The sequence below is a fragment of the Heteronotia binoei genome, chromosome 5, assembly GCF_032191835.1.
Source record: "Heteronotia binoei isolate CCM8104 ecotype False Entrance Well chromosome 5, APGP_CSIRO_Hbin_v1, whole genome shotgun sequence".
NCBI lineage: Eukaryota > Metazoa > Chordata > Lepidosauria > Squamata > Gekkonidae > Heteronotia > Heteronotia binoei.
Window position 1 is genome coordinate 121450331 of NC_083227.1, and position 17215 is coordinate 121467545.

The 17215-nt window shown below is 39.7% G+C and overlaps 1 protein-coding gene across 6 annotated transcripts in view; it reads right to left on the bottom strand.

The window, feature by feature from the left end:
• Positions 1-1173: 1173 nt before the first annotated feature.
• The window catches only part of GRIA1 (glutamate ionotropic receptor AMPA type subunit 1), a 347765-nt gene continuing 331723 nt past the window's right edge, over positions 1174-17215 (bottom strand). For 3 of the 6 annotated variants that reach the window (XM_060240281.1, XM_060240279.1, XM_060240280.1), the window contains 2 exons: positions 8189-8323; positions 1174-4189 (listed from right to left, as the gene is read on the bottom strand). In XM_060240281.1, coding sequence (XP_060096264.1) covers positions 3998-4189; positions 8189-8323 — 327 coding nt within the window. In that variant the 3' untranslated portion in view covers positions 1174-3997. Of the gene's footprint in view, positions 4190-8188; positions 8324-17215 lie in introns of those variants that run through there. The other 3 variants (XR_009555461.1, XM_060240282.1, XR_009555462.1) reach the window with 3 other exon arrangements.

Consider the following 17215-nt stretch of genomic DNA (forward strand, 5'->3'; position numbering starts at 1 on the left):
TATATTGTGTGGCTCAAATGCACATTTAATATAATCACGTGAAAGCGGTAATTGTGGACTTTCATTGGAAAGTGTAGTTCAACAGGAATTTAATATGAAATTGGCAGCAAGGTGGAATGACCATGTTGGATAGAAACAGTCAACTATTAATCCTGGATAGAAATTGCTTTGGTACTTGACAACCTGACTTTCCCTTTTCTGGACCCTGTTTTTTAGCTTAATGATAACTTTCCACATTGTGTTCCACAGGGTAATTATGGATTAGATTAAAATCATTAAGAGATTGTAGGGAGAATCTGGACTTCTCGCATATCCCCTCATGCATTTTTTTCACAATTAAAGCTCTAAATTATCATTCAACTACAGAGAGAAACAAAATCAAGTTAATAAAATGTCCCCCTGATCATTTCTGTTAAATAGTCAAGAGACTCTCCAATTCAGCTTGAAGCAGTTTATTTGGCTGCTACCAAGACAAAGGATGTGGTTGACAAAGATGGCATGATACCCCTTTCCCCATGCTAGTGAGACAGCCGGTCCAGGTACCATAAACACATCTAGGACAAACATTGGCTGGCCCACAAGTCATCCAGCTACTACCAGTCCTGTCTCATTCCATGTTGAAAGGTTTTGAGACTGATGAAAACATCCCAAACCAATTTAGAAATGTAACTACATCAGTGTCACTAGCAGAGCTATGCAATGTCTGGTTTCAATGTCTCACTGATGTTCACCAGGGCTTGGCTTTAAATTTAGTAGGGAACTGCAAAACCTTGACTTATCTGCTTGTTTGACCCTGCAGATCAATTTCAGGATAGATCTCAAACCAAACTGAATTTCAATTAGGCCGTTAGCCAGACTTCAGCCTGTATGCCCAGGCATCATTACATTCTACTAGGGTTTACAATCTGGAATAGTTTTCTAGAAATCTGAGAAATTATTATGTGCATTCTGGATTGGGTTCAGTGGAGTCCACCCATCTATATTGGGCAAGAGGTTTGGAAATAGTACCTAAGCATCAACATCTTACTTTCTTCCACCAATTACTATAAAAATTCTAGGCAATGTATTCCCCCTTCTCAAAAACAAAGTTAGAGGGGGGAAATTGTAAAACCTTTGTAGCAGCCCAAAGATGGTAAGTGAAAAAAATCAGCCCTCTTAAATAAAAAATCTAGGTACCAAAGAGCAAAATTTAATGAAAGCCAAAACTGTTAAATATGGAGTCTTGTTGAGAAAAAAATGTCAATGTCTTTATGGTTCTTCCCCACCATTATTCTATATTTAAGAAAAGTGTAGTAAAAATACATATTACAAGTTAACATTTCCCATCTTTTTCTGTATATTTTTTCTTTTCCTCCTCCCACCTTTCCATTGATCAAAAACATTTTAAAGATGAGTTTTCGTGTCCCATTATCACAGGCATTTGTCCTATCACAGAAGGCTCCTTCCCATAACCCATCTAACTGGCTGGCTCAATTGTCAGACAGGTCTCTGATTTTTTTGCCACAAAGGCAACAGTTTTTGAAGTTTCACATAGCTTATTTTTATATTATTATGCACAGAGGGAAATCCCTGTGCCCTGCTCCCATTGCATTTTGAAGTGGAAAATAGGCAGGGGAGCTATGAAAATTCTTGAAATTGACAGAAGGATCAGTTCTTCTTGGACACCCAAAAGATTTCTTCATTAAATGAAGGTCTGGTTTCTTGAGGACTGCACACTATGAAGACATACACAGAACTAAAATTAAAAAGTAATCAAAGGCATTTTTTTTTAAAAAAATACAGAGAACAACAACTTGAAGAATTATTATTGGAGGCTGAATCACTCTCTTGACATATAGCTGGATGAAAGATGAGACAGAAAGGCTTCTGGTGGCACTGAAAGAAAATAAGCAGACACTAGGCATGCTGTGCCCTCTGAAGAGGATCTGTAGTTTCTGTCTTGCCAGTCTTAATTAAGGTGCCATCTTAAGAGCTGGAAGAAATTGATGGAACAATGAAGACTTGAATGGTAAAAATAGTTCATAGAGTCTAGTTTTATAGAACAGTAACTCATAAATGAAAGACTATTTGTTTTAGAGCCAGTCCCATTTATAAAGACAGTTCGACCAGGAAGGTTCCCACAACAAAGCCATTTCTATTTGTAGCCTGCGTTGCATTCTTGTAAAATCTTTAGCCTCCATTTTAAGTTGAAATTGCCTATTTTACACATTACATTACCCACAGATCTGAGACATCAGATATAACATGTTCCTGTTATACTGCTAGGTCTGCACTGGCATTTGGAGGAAGTTTTAGCTCCTTGAAACATCTGGAGTTAATATCCAGTCATGGGCAAATGTGTTATGAGGACAAGGATTTCAGGGAAGGGTAAGGTCTCCTCCAGACCATGATAGAGTAGAAGACACTCCTGTTTAATTTTTCTTCAGGGGAATGTTTCTCATTCTGCCTAAATATTTCATTGTTCATAGTGGTGGTATCACATACACACATTTATGAAGCTCTTGTTTAGATGTAGACAACTAACACACACACACATGACGGGAAATACTGCTAGCAGGTCCACTTTCTTGTGCTTCATGGATTTCAGTGTTTCATTGCAAACTTGGGTTCTGGATAACAGACAAAGTTTTTAATAGCAAGCAGGGTACCAGCTGGTCTGTTCTGTGTGTTCCACTTCCCCTCATGATGATGAATGAGATGGAAACCACATCTGTCGGCTTTTCTGAAAATCATGTCACTGGCAAAAACTTGATTCTTGAAAATGTTGAAAGCAACTGGGATCAGATGTAATCTAATATTGTGAAAGGTTGAATCAAGGTGAATATTGATGTCATTCAGTGAAATCTTGGGGTGTTTTTCATAACAAATCTAATACTCCATGGAATGTCCACTTAAAGCAGAGGAACAAAAAGCCAGATGTTCACAAAACAGCCCTGATGTCTTTAAGTCTCTTTACTGGTTTATGGATACCCATGGAGTGATCTGTAGAAATTTTGCTAGGAAGGTGAAGGATTCTCTACTCAAAGGTCACAATGGCAAGGAAACCATACAGAAGTGCAGGAATAAGGAAATGGCTGACAATGCCTCTTCCATTTCAGAGAAGCAGGCAGGGAGGATGATATGTAACATATATGTTTTGCATTTGCTTGGTTTTCGCTATATGCAAAAGACAGCCGTTGTTGTAGTTGGATGATGGCATTTCCATAGGAGCCTGCCAAGTGCATATTTTCTGGGCTGTTATGCTCAGAACTCACAATATTTTTAACTCAAATAACCACTTCCTAGGCTGGGAATAAGGATCACATTAATTTCTCTTTACCTGGGCTCTTTTTAGTCCAGAAACAATTGTCCTCCATTTCCAATGAAGTCTTACTATTACTTTCTCCATGTTAGGCTTCTCTTTCAACTGTCTTTGAAGTCCTTTAATTGACAGTGGAATGGAGAACTCTTTCATCAGCCTATTCAGCCTTGTTGCAACAATTTTAACACAGTAGACTCTTTGTCTCAAAGGAATTTTGTTTTCCTTTCACTGTTAGTAGCGCAGACACTTATGGTTCTCATCCCAAACTAAACCTGATTTTAAACTGTTGAGCAGAGCAGGGCTGAAATTACCCTGACATCACGGGAATTAGTAAGAAAAATATATATTGCACACACTAAGAACTTATTAACAACCAAGTTAAAAATAAAATGGCGCTGTCTTCCTCAGTGTTCCTGTAACCGTGTACTCAGGGATGTCTCCAAATTCTGTTCAGTCTGGTTGCCCTCTCCTTATTGCAGTACAGGTTGTACTTTCTTCTGCCTGTGGATTTACTGTAAAACAGAAACACACACGCATACACACACACACACAAAGGAAAATAGATCTGATTTCCGCTGAAAGATCCACTGAATTGTCCCTCTTCTTGTATGGTTTGCTTTGATCTGGTTTGGTTTTGGCACTGGAGAGGCTCAGGCCAGGGAGACCCTGCTCTCACCCAAGATCCATCAAGGGCAATTATAATCCCGTTGCTCCCAGGGACATCCCAGAGCTGTGACCCATGCACGGAATCTCCTGCATGGTTTTAGGGAAATCGTGGCTCACCACCCGTCCGTTTTCTCCACTGCTGGTTCCTGCTGCGGATGCTCGAGGAAGAGTTGATGTCCGTATGGCTTCATTGATAGATTGCTGTGGGATCAAACAAAAACCCTTTTAAAAGAGACAAGGGGGTCTCCCCCTGTCCTTAGCAATGACTGAACAATCATAATATACAATTTTGTAATTTTCCCCTTCCATCTATTATGTATTTTTGGGATCTCCCTCCCCTCAGCCTGCTTGGCACTTAGTATTTTTAATTCAGGAGTCTCTAAATGTTAAAGTACTGTAAGTTTGGCACAGATCTCTGACTGCCCAAAGAAATGTTGCCACCAGCATCAACAGAGTTCACTGTTTTGTCTGCTAGGCCTAGGAGATGCTCCGCATAAGCCAGGGCATATGTAGTTATGTTGGTCCTACAAAAATAGATAAGTAGAATAGATGAATCGATAGATTCATTGATTTAAATGCTGTAGTTTTAACGGTTGTTGACATTTATTTCATTTCATTTTATTCAATTTATATCCCGCCCTTCCCACCAAAGCGGCTCAGGGCGGCTCACAACACAAAAGTTCTAACATTGGATTAAACATGTGATGGAACCCGCCCTGAGTCTGCTTGTGGGAAGGGCAGGATACAAATCCAATAAACAAATAAACAAATAAATAAAATCTAAACTGAGCTGTATCAAGGCTGAGCCTTGGAACCTATTTTCAGGGCAGTCTCTCATCTGGGAATATGATGCAATAATGAAGAATAAATAATTGCAGAGTAAGTAATCAGATGTGAACCAACCACATCTACTAAAGTATCTATGTCCAGTTGTAGTGCTTCCAGGAGCTCTCATCTAAGAAATATAATGTCATCTTACAATTTAAGCACTGCTTCAGTGGGGGCCACTGTATGTTTAGAAGCAATGCGAGGTTTCAAATCTAACAAGCTATTTTTCAAGCATACAGGTTCATGGCACTTTTTATAGAAAATAATGCATGAGTTAAAAAATTACGCTGTCAAATTTTATATTTACACTTTGAATATCCACGTGTGAAGAACACCTCTTAGGCCTGAAAGATTGTCTGTACTTTAAAGCAACTAGTTGGTTCAATACAAATACTATCCCACTTGTTACGAATCTGTTATATACTTCTGGCCTTGTGCTTCAATGCTTTTAATGCATTTTGTCCTATTTTATCTATGTTTGTAAGCCACCTACTACTCTGTAAGGAGGAAATGTTTTAAATAAATTAAAAAAAATTGCAATACTAATCAAGTTCTTCCAACTCTGTCATGTAAGCCCTATAACTTTCTTTGTAGAGTCAAGTGTGCTTTAAGTTGAAAATTCAAGTCAATAACTTCAAAGCAGATTTGTTTACACTGGCAAGGGATATCAGGGTCTTTAAGCAGCACAGTCCCATTCTTAGGTTAATGATTTGTGAACTCAAGACATGGTTCTGAAGTACACATACACTGCATAGATACACAAAGAAACATAAGCAATGCAGGCTCCTATCAGCATCCCTTTCTCCCCTACTCAATTATCCCAGTTAATTTTAGTGCTAAATTCTTTAAAAAGATTAAATACGGCACTTCAAAGCATTAGGAAACTTCAGGCATCTTTATTACATGGGGAAACTGTTATGACCTACTTTTGTTAGGTCCAAAATTTAACAGAACACTCAGCCAGATGCTCAAGGGCCCCAAATGTGTCTCCAAGACAGGAGAGAACTTGATTTTTAGATAATGTTATATCTGAGGGACTGCATATCCATATGTAAGGTTGTTACCTGACAATGGTGGGGGGTGGGAAGGGGCTTTCTGTGAGGAGGGGCAGGGCAACATTGCCATGCATGGCATCCCCAATGTGATGATGTCACATGGAAGTGATGTCATCATACCAGGGATGTCATGTGGCAATGCTCTGGATTTAAATTGGACTCAAACCATAGCGTTTTCCCAAGAAAACAGCATAGCTGCATGATGTTCCTGGTGACATCATCACATCAGGGATGTTACATGGGGGTGTGGCTGTTGGGGCAGGGCTTTCTGCATCAGTCAGCTGGCCAGTGGTGGGCAGGAGCCTGCAAAATCAGAGGAACCCCCACTCCCACCTGGGGACTGTCAACCCTTGTGACTTCCTTCCTTGTGACTCACAAGGAAGAAAACAAAGACATATTCTCTGCCGGGCTTAAGTTGCAATGTGTTAGATTCTGAATGAATATTAAGGAAATCCTCCTCATGCTAAGAGTGGCCCAACAAAGCAACTAAGGTTGCCAACTTCAGGTCGAAAAATTCTTGGAGATTTGGGAGTCAAGCCTGGAGAGGGGAGGGTTTGAGGAGAGAAGAGACCTCAGCAGTACCTAATGCCATAGAGTCCACCCTCCAAAGCAGTTATTTTCTCCAGGGGAATTGGTATTTGTTGTCTGGAGATCAGCTGTAATTCCAGGAGATCTCTGCACCCCACCTGGAGGTTGAGACCCCTAGATAGAACCGATTATGTCAGGGTGCAATGGCTATTTCCCTTGTTAAAGGTTTTGAAGCAGAAGCTGGGGAGTTACTGTTAGTAGTTTCCTTTATAGGAAGGGGATTGAAATGTAAGACCTCTTCCAAATATAACATCTTTGATTCACCAGCAATAGGAAGATTTTAATAAGAACATAAGAGAAGCCATGTTGGATCAGGCCAATGGCCCATTCAGTCCAACACTCTGTGTCACAGAGTGGCCAAAAAAATCAGGCGCCATCAGGAGGTCCATCAGTGGGGCCAGGACACTAGAAGTCCTTACACTGTTGCCCCTCCCAAGCACCAAGAATACAGAGCATCACTTGCCCCAGACAGAGAGTTCCAATAATACGCTGTGGCTAATAGCCGCTGATGGACCTCTGCTCCATATGTTTATCCAATCCACTCTTGAAGCTGGCTATGCTTGTAGCCCCCACCACCTCCTTTTTTACAGCCAGTTGGCTGTGAATCTAGTAATGTTGGGATTACAGTCAACTGATAGCAAGTTAATGATGTATATGATTCAGATTTTTAATTTCTCCAGTTTATAATACTTGGATACTTTACAAATGTCCTTTTTATCTTGGCAAGCTGTATTGAGTACGCTCAGCAGCTTTACACAAGGTTGAACTGAAGAGCATATAGTTTCCCAGGCAACTGACATTCCTATGGAGAACTCAGGTGCCATATTCAAGTATCCCTGGCATCTCAAGCACAGCAATTAAAGTATTTTAGGCACTGGATGAGAATGGGACCCTCACAGAGAAATCTCACATTTATTGTTTCTATTTCCAGCACCATCAAATGTCTAAGTTCATGGAGTTTAAGGCGTTTTTAAAAGAATTTGAGGAACTTGCAGTGGCTAGAAAAATATTTAGCGAGGGCAAAACCAATTTTAAAATTTTGGAGTACCTTCAGAAAACATAGGCAATGTTTGGAAAACATGAGTGGAAATCAACTGAAGAGAACTCACCCATTACTATGCATTGAGGGTAAATAATCATCTTTTTTTAGAATAACTTACTGTTGTTAATCAAGTAGCTATTTAACGAGACATCATGAAGTTGGCCTAAGGAAATCATTTTTAACCTATGGGTCAGTTGAGTAAAGACCCATCACATGCTGAAATGAGAGCCCCTATAAAGTTACCACATTTTTTTGCAGCTGGTGGTATACATGGTTACTTCCTAGTGCTTAGCTTATGTCTCCTGTTCCCAGTTCTCTAAGTATGCACACAATTCCTTGTTTTGACAATGGAGAGGCTTTTCCTCTTTCTGTCATGTAATCCAGTATCACACACCATGACATAGTTTGACTTCCTATCACATGATTGTGATATAACATCATGATTACCTATCACTTGACTGCCTGTCATTTCCTTTCAGCTCAGTGAGTTCCATGCTGCTGCCTGGGAGTTAAATGTAGGGTTCAAGATCTGGAAATGTTAGACTAATGGTCTAGAGGAAAAAGGAAGAAAGTATTGTGGTTGTCTTAAACTAACAGTTCCCAAGCTCTACATTGAAGCAAACTGACTAGAATACAGGTCAAGAATGCTGCAATAGGGGCTTAGGAATTCAGAAAGAAGGCATGAAAGGCCTGTGAATGTGTTGCCACCTTCATCCGTTTTGATTCACTTCTGGACTTGTAACAAAATTCGATTAAGGCAACCAGCATGGCTAGTCCAAGCCCACCGATGAGGATGTAGAAAACACCGGCCACATTGCTGAGGCTCAAAGCACTTGTTTTGTCCTATAAGAGAAATGAAAGGAAGAAGGGAGGGGAAGGACAATCTGTTAATGAAATATTGTATTCTAGAAACAAGACACAAGAGTTTAATACAGTACACTACAATGGAAAGCCACCACTTTCAGACACATAAAACATTTCCATTTCCTTTCATTACAGTTGAACATTTTTTCCCCACTTCACACACAAAATGACTAAACATTTCAATGAACTTGCAACTCTTTGGGAAAGTTTTATATTATATGTTCTTAATCATCACTCTCAAGAACTTATTTGTCCCAGATGTCTGGGTAGTTTTGAGTTACTGATAAAAAAACCTTATCTGCTTCAAGCTGACATTTGCTAGACTCCAATCTCTTTCCCTTTCTCCTAAAATAACTTGGAAACGCCTGTTCTTTTCTTCCCTGATTGTTTCCCCCGCAACTTCTGTTGCTGAGCAACATATTAAAAGGTTTTATTTTATTTCCCCTAACATGCCCTTCCTCCTTTGTACAATACTCAGGTTGCAGTGACATGAAAAGGTTTTGTCCTTAGATATGCATTTGGTGTATTTAATAAAGCAGTTATTTTGTATCTAGGTTCTGAAGATGCATTTTAAATTCATTATATGATTGTTAATTAGGGGAATTAAGCACCAATTAATCATACTTAGCACTTGATTCTAATTACAAATGGATTTTATAAAAATCCCTGAAATTAAACCAAACATGGAAAATAGGTATAATTGATGCCCATTTTGCAGAGAAAGAAACTGAACATTTGTAAGAGATGGGCAGGAAACAAGTCTTGTCTGTAATCTGACCAATATTCTGGAGTTGTTTGATTTCAATCTATTTGTCAAATGAACCAAATACTCGGCTTCAAATTTAAACTTGGGAAATATAGTTTCAATTTCAGTTAATCTATCATGTCTGCTCATATCAGAAAATATTGAATTAATTTTGTAGTGATTGAATGAATGGTTATATAAGATGTATTTTTATAGATCAGATCCCAGCATTTTACATTTTCAAGTTACTCTTATGAGGAGCCCCATGCCCTAAATGGAAAGGATTTGTATGCGTGTGGATGCCCAAATACCCAGGTATCTCAAGCCATTCCTGGCTTCTCAGCAACCTGGTTCTGAGATTTCTTTATATTACATGTTAGGTAAAACAGTGATATGTTAACTCATGGACAGTTTAATTCCCCCCCCCCCCCCATTCAGGATTTGTCATTTATAATTGCATATATTGAAGCTATATGCACAAGCCTTTTGGCAAAAAGTGATGGGCAAGTACAAAAGAGACTTGGTCTTTTTTAGCCCATGGCCTGCAGCCTGTCGTTTTTAGGATTAAACTAGACATGAGGGTGTCCATGGAGCTGAGCCATAGTCATGCCCATCAGTTTAAAGTGATTTAAAAGTGCCACACGGGTCTAATTGGGCCTGCAGCACTCTTGTTCCCTTTGTGCCTTTTCAAGTGCTGAAACAGCCATGGTGTGTGTGTGCATGGTCATTTCTGGCACTTGCAAAGCATGAGGGGGGGGGGACAGGAGCACTTAGCTCATCTCATTGCATCTGTGGATGCTGTCACACCTATTTTGGCCCTGACTGAGCTGGCCCAGAGGATCCTGGACCAATCCAGGAAATGGAGTTATACCTTGTATTTTTGTTTATTTGACTAAATTATATTTTGTTTTGTTTGTCAGCCACTTTAGATCCTGAGAGGTAAGAAAAGCAAGATATAAATATTTAAACACAATAAACAAAATAAAGACTACTAATTTGATTTCCTGTCTCCAGTTAGCTTGATGTCCCTCTTTCCCATGGCTGTGAGATGCCCTTTTGCAATGAGAGTCAGTTTTCCATGGACACATCCCACTCTATAGCTGCAATGACTAAAGGCCTGAAAGTGAGTGAACAGAGTTAATCACACAGGTCTTTCCCATACAACTTGACCAGTTCTGAGGGGAAAATACTTAGGATTTTGTGAGAGATGCCTTCATGGTTTTTACTTGGACATATTGTATAAATGGGTGGTTGTTACAGAAAACTACATGAGGGGTAAAATCAGTAAAATGTTGTTAGCATAATTGAAGAAGCTTATATAGCCATCTGTTATTCATTTGTGATGATGCTGAGCGAGCCACACATCTTAGGTTGTTGTTGGGGCTTATGGCTGTTGAGGTGGTAGCTGCTGGTTTCTTAGAAATGGTTGTGAATAATGTTAACTTTAAAAATAAGTCTCTAGGTCCTAAGATGAAAATTTTTAACTTCTGTAAAGGAATAACATTTGAAAATGTTAAGTTGGATACTATGGATCTGTTCTGCTAGTTATGACATTTTCACCCTAGGCAAGGAGTGCTCCCTAATGCAAGAGAGATTCCTAGTAGTGAAAGACCTCTTGCATCAGGGAAAGGCACTTTCCATTGAAGGGAAGCACTGATGTTAACTGAACAGGTCTAAGCGATCCAACCAAGTGCATGTTCCAGAAATAAGGGTTTGTATTGTATTCCCTGCTTCTTATGATAGAATAGCATTTCTACCAGCAAAGTAGGGAAGGGTGGTTTCTGCCCATTCCCCATACCATCGTGAACCCTCACTTTGTTCCCAATGTTGTTCTGGATGCATGCCCCAGGAACTCAACTGGAGGGGAGTGGTTACAGAAGAAGAACAATGGAAGTTTTGCTGCACAAGCTCTGTTCCACTTGTGGATCTTGTAAGATACTGGTCTCTTAATTCGTCTTTTCATTGACATTAGCTCTTGCCAACTTTTGTCTCTAATTGTAAATGCTTCAGTCTTTTGTAAGTATCCATTTCTCCCCAACAATTTTGATGTTTAAAACTCATGCCTTATGGAATTTTTAGTTACAAAATTATTACTTAGATTTAATTCTCCCCTCTCCACCAAAGCTTATTATCAATTTATCACAGTCTATCCCACTCTTTCTCTAAGGCCACGTAGCCCTCCACTCCATTATTTCATCCTCACAACAACCTGGATGAGAGAAAATGACTGGTCAGTGCACTTTATGTGAGGATTTAAATCTTAGTCTCCCCAGTCCAAGTCTGCCACTTGCATTGCTACCTCTCATAGACTTTGAAGAAGTATACAAATTTGTGTAGGTATTTTATTTGGGCCTCATATAAAAAGAGGCAAAATTGGATAGGAGAGAAGACTTAAAAGATCGGTTGTATGTGAACTAAAGTTCAAATCTCCTTCCCAGGGGGAGGAGAATTTTCAAAGGTAGGAGCTTCTTTGATTATCAGTCCTTTCATCCTTTGAAGTTCAATATGTGCTTGCAAGAAAGAAATGACTTACAACAAAATATTTAAATGGATCTTATTTTAAACCAATCGGCAAGTAAAATCAGGAAGATTGCCATTTGCACATCTGGTCAATGTCTAAAAGCTGCACAGACACATCTGAAAAAAACTCCTGCTGGGATGCTTAGGCATGTGAGCCTAATTTTCCCTACTGCTGCCACATTTGACACTGGCCAAAAAAAGTGACAGCAAACATATGGTGGAGAAGGTGGATGAAAGCTTGGCTGCAGAGCCTTACTGAGAGAGAGAGAGAGAGCTTGTCATAAAGCCAGTTGTCACAATGTAGATTCAGATATGAAACTGCTCCATAGGCATCTCCTTGACTCTCACATTTTCTTTGCCAGGGGGATGTGGTTTCTAATTGCAAACAGGTCCTCTGGAGTGACTATTGTCTTGCAGCCATAGTTCTTTCCCTGTGGGATATTGGCATTGGGGTCATATGGACACATAGCAAAGGCAAGAAAACAATCCCTGCCTACCAAAGCTTGCTTGGGCTGACTGGCTCAAAAAGGTCTTGCCTGTTGTTTTTTGTACCGGCACCTGACTTAATACTGCCAATAATAATAGGATGTGAATAAAGGCACCAATCCCACACTGACTGTCTGAGAGAATCAAACCCTTTTGCTGAGTTGCAGAGCCTTGCTGCTTGGGCTTTGTGACAGATGCTCTCCCAAGGAGTTTGCCCATCATGCAGCCAGCTTATTAGTGGGAGTGTAAATGTCACAGCTTGTCTCCTGCAGAGGGAGAGTTACATTTGAAGGAAGAGAGGGAGGGAAGAGGAAGATTGGCAGGTGAGCAGCAAAGAAGCTTTCTTTCAGAAATGCTCTAGCCTTGTTGCCATGGTGACAAGACACCTTCCCTATCGTCAGCTTCTTTTTCACTGGTGAAAGTGCATCAATCATCTTGTTTGTTGCTGTTTCTTCTGCTTTGTCAGAAATTTTTTAAGGCCCCCAATTGCCACCTTATTATAAGGCAGTAAATGAAGGCAATGGTGTACCATTTGAAGTTGAGACATTTGGTGAAATAATAAATATTTAAATCCTATGGGGAAAAAATGTCTTCGATTCATTTATGTTATTTGCTTCATTTGTATCCCACTTTCTTCCAGTGGGGACCCAAAGCAGCTTACATTATTCTCTTCTCTTGCATTTTACTCTTGCAACAACCTTTTGAAATGCATGCAAATGGTAAAACATGTCATTTAGAAACTCTGTCTTTATAGATCACAGAGGTGTTTGTGATCCATAAATTGCTAACTCCACGTTGTTATTTGTGAATGAATATCTCAGAATTCCAGACTTTAGGAATTATCCAATACATGTACATAACATATAGTAAAGCAGTAGGAGATTTAAAATTCTCAGGGTTTTTTTTTTTTTGAGGGGGGGGGGGGGCTGTTGATGTAAAATTACTGAAGTGAAAGCCTGGTTATCAGTATTTTCAAGTACTGTCATTCCACATTCAAGTATGTAGAAAAGACCATTAATATAGGGCTAGGTCCAGACTAGAGAGCCCCGTGGCACAGAGTGGTAAGCTGCAGTACTGCATTCCAAACTCTTCTCATGGCCTGAGTTTGATCCCAGCACGAAGCTGGGTTCAGGTAGCCAGCTCAAGGTTGACCCAGCCTTCCATGCTTCTAAGGTCAGTAAAATGAGTACCCAGCTTGTAGACGACTGGGGAAGGCAATGGCAAACCACCCCATTAAAAAAGTCTGCCATGAAAGCATCGTGATGTGACAACACCCCATGGGTCAGTAACAACCTGGTGCTTGCACCGGGAACTACCTTTGTCTTTTGGTCCAGACTAAAATTTTTGCTGGGGTATGAATCTTTTCTGACTCCCCCACCCCACTACTAATTTCCATGAAATTCTGCTCTTGGGGCGGGGGGGGGGGAGAGGACCCAGAGGGACAATATGAGAGATGGCTGCAGTGGGTCTGTGTTAAATTAAGGCCAAAATCCTGCAGCTAGTTTCTATGATCAACAGTGAAACCATATGAGCTGGGGGCAACCATGTTTGTTTATCAGTTCATGTCTACAGAAGGATTGTGGAGGAGTTACTTCATTGGTTTTGTCACTTTCTCCGAACCCAGTTGTGATGCTGCAAGTTAGATTGACTGGGGAGAAAAGTGCCTGAAACAGAGGAACTGTGGTGAGCTAAGCTGTGGGAGGAGAAGACAGAACTCTGTTGTCCTCAGCCCTACTCCCCTTTTGAAAAAAAAAAAAAATCCCTCACCCTGTTGTACATACAAATGGTGCCAGCTGGAAACCATGTATATGAATCTGCTAAGTTATGCTGTTTAAATTGTTTTTAACTATTTATTCGATGTTTTAAATCCCCCTGTAACCTGTGCTGAGCCTGCTTGTGGGGAGGGCAGAATAAAAATTGAAATAATAAATAAATAAATAAATGTGCCAGACATTTGAATAAACAAATACTGGCTGTCCTGTGACATATGGTCTGGCCCTAAGTTTGATATCTGCTTAAAGCTTTGTTGTTCTTGAAATTAGGGCCTGACAAGGCAAGGTGCATAGTTCTCTCAATAGCTATTGCAGGAAACTAAGACATTGGTAAGTGTAAGGGAGTAAGGTTGCCAACCTTCAAGTGGGATAGGATACAACTGATCTCCAGACTGCAGAGATCAGTTCCCTTGGAGAAAATGGCTGGTTTGGAGGGTGGACTCTATGCTATTGTACCCTGATGAGGTCTCTCTCCTCTCCAAACCCTGCCCTCTTCAGGCTCTATTCCCAACATCTAGGTATTTCCCAACCTGGAGTTGGCAACCCTGGGGCAGAATTAAACTTCTCTGCCCTTATGCCAGAATCCCAATTGTGGTGCCACACAGGAAAGGAAAAGGCATTTGGGAGAGCCAGCACTTTGGAGATACAAAGGAAAAAGCATTTGGGATCTCAGACCCAGAGCTCCCAGCAACATGTCTAGTTAGGTTCTCTGTTTGTTATCATCTGCATAAATCATGAGAAGAAAAATGAAAGAGACACTATTTTCAGGTGATATTTTATAGGTGTAATACATTCATTTGGCTCTAATGCAAAATTTCCACTTTTGCTAGAGCTCTTGTGCAAGCGCATATACAACATGGTAGTTGCTTGCACTTAGTCAACTTATTTTATTCCCACTTGCATTTCTCCTTGTGCAATATCTCATATAATTCTTAGGCAAGTGGAACAGATGTTTAGGTTTCTGCTTACACAGCACTGGATCAAAGCCACTATTTAAATGTTTGATTCAGTCTGCTTGTTTTATATAGTCTACCTAAGTAGTTTTAAAAAGGTCCAGAAAATTAAACCATTGCTAACAGCTAGGACTGAATGAAAAAGCTTCCTCTTAAGAAAATTTGGTTTCATCCACTTTCAGGTTGAATTGCCAAATTTTAAAATGTGTGCAGAAAGTGAAAAGCCATTTGCTTGTACCTATTATAAATAATAGCATATTTCTAGAACTGCACTATAATAATTATATTTCTGTAACTGTGATATTCTGATAAAATATTTCATGCCTGAAAAATTCTGTGATTATTATTAAATTATAATAATGTATTAATCCATGACATTTGAAAATCTTTGCCGCTTGACATTGGTAGTTCTATACCGAATACATTAGTTTCATACTATTTTCACCACTAATTCCATGATCCATGGATAATAAAGCATAATGAAGTGTTATATGCTTAGTGATAAGGCAGGAAGTGGGGCGGGGGGAGATTCAACACTCACTGATTGTGCCTTAGGATATTTATTTCCAGTTGCATCAAAATTAGATGGCAGTTATGCCAGTGTTAGGCTGAACACACCAGATGATGCATTAGTGTTGTAGCCACATGCACAACCTCATGTGTAGGGCAGCTAAATTATATTTGTGTCATCTGTTGTTCATCTACGCTCATTGAAGATGAATGTACTCTTTTTGCCTTCAAAGAGCATTAAGTACCACCTGTGAAAGCTCTCTATTAAACAGGTGGGACTGATCTTATGGATCACATAAAATTGTTTTGTTCATAGCCGAAACTGAAATACCATGACCCCAGCAAGCCCCATGCTGTATTCAAGTTCACCAGGGATGCAGTGGATGTCCATGTCTCTCGTCAATGGATGAATCCTGTGAAAGGCTCACAGGTTAAGTGGTGTGCATAACCTATGGTCTTTAATAACTTTTTGTTAAGCAGAAGACAAGGTCAAAATTCAAAACATATCTTCTTTTTAATACTAATCCAGTGTGGTTTCAACTCACATGGTACTAAAATTTACAGAATGTTATGCTTTTATTGATTTATTTCCTTGGAAATCAGGCATGCAGATTTTACATATGGAGTTTCAGGAAACTTTCAGAACTTTATAACTGGCCACAATAATTCTTACATGCAATTCCCATCGTCTGACTTTTTTCCTTTAAGGGCATGCATCTGACGCAATCCACTCTGAGGTAATAGAACTCATGCAAACCTCTGTATGCCCTTCTCTCCTCTTCTTTGTTTAGGCTTGTGTGGAATGCAAATCGAGATAAGAGAATAAAGTAAATATTGTAGTGATTCTGTTGGAGTGATTCTTTTAAATAGGATAATGCCATCATTATTCTGTTTGGGATATATTAGCAATGGGATTGTTTTTACACTGTGCAACCTTTGGGAAAGGTAATATGGAAGCCCTTGAGGGCATATAACTAGGTAGTTACTCTTCACTTACATGTTACGTGCTGATGTTTCTGTAACATGGCAAAAATAAAGTGGATGAGGGCGAAAAAGTGGACACTGAATCCAAAAGTGATGCCAATGATTAAAGCTGAAATTCTGAAGTGAACTGACTTCTTTGTCTGGAATGGGGTTACATTGTTCCTAGTGAATTAGTTAAAGTGTTTGAGGGTTCTCCTGGATTTAGCAGTCATGTGAGGGACAGATTGCTGCTATTACTATAAGAATCTTCTACCACTTGGCACCTGTACTTGTTTTGTAAATTGTGCCCCCTTCAAGACTCAGCTAATCCATGGCTATGCTGATCCATGCCTCAGTAACTTCTCGGCTAGATAACTGTAACTCTGGTGGTACTGCTGACCTTGAAGATAATCCAGAAATTTAGGGAGTGCAACTCACTTGTTACTGCATATACTAAACTGGTAATGAAAAAACTCCATTGGCTATTTGCTTCTGTGCTCATTTCAAGATAATGATTCTTTATCTTTAAAGACCATTATGACCCAGGACCCACCTACCTGAAGGGCCACCTCTCCTGATAGGAACCCATGCACTAACTTGCGTCAGACCATCAGCTTTTTTAGTGATCAACTAAATCTGGTAGGTTTGTTTTGTTGCAGCTAGGACATGTGCTTTGTCAGTTTTAATACTCATTCCGTGCACTAATCTTCCAGAGAAAGTTTAGAAGGCACTGTCTGTGACAGTTGCCCCCCCCCCCTCCCCAGGCATAAAATACTTTTTTCTACTGAAAGGCATCTAGTGATTTATCATCTCTCTGCTGGGTATTATGATTGTTTTGGGCTGGTTGTTTTAATTCTTTTTACTGTAACCTTGGGGTTTTATGTGTAGTTTATTGTAAGCTATTTGGATGAAGGAGAGAATG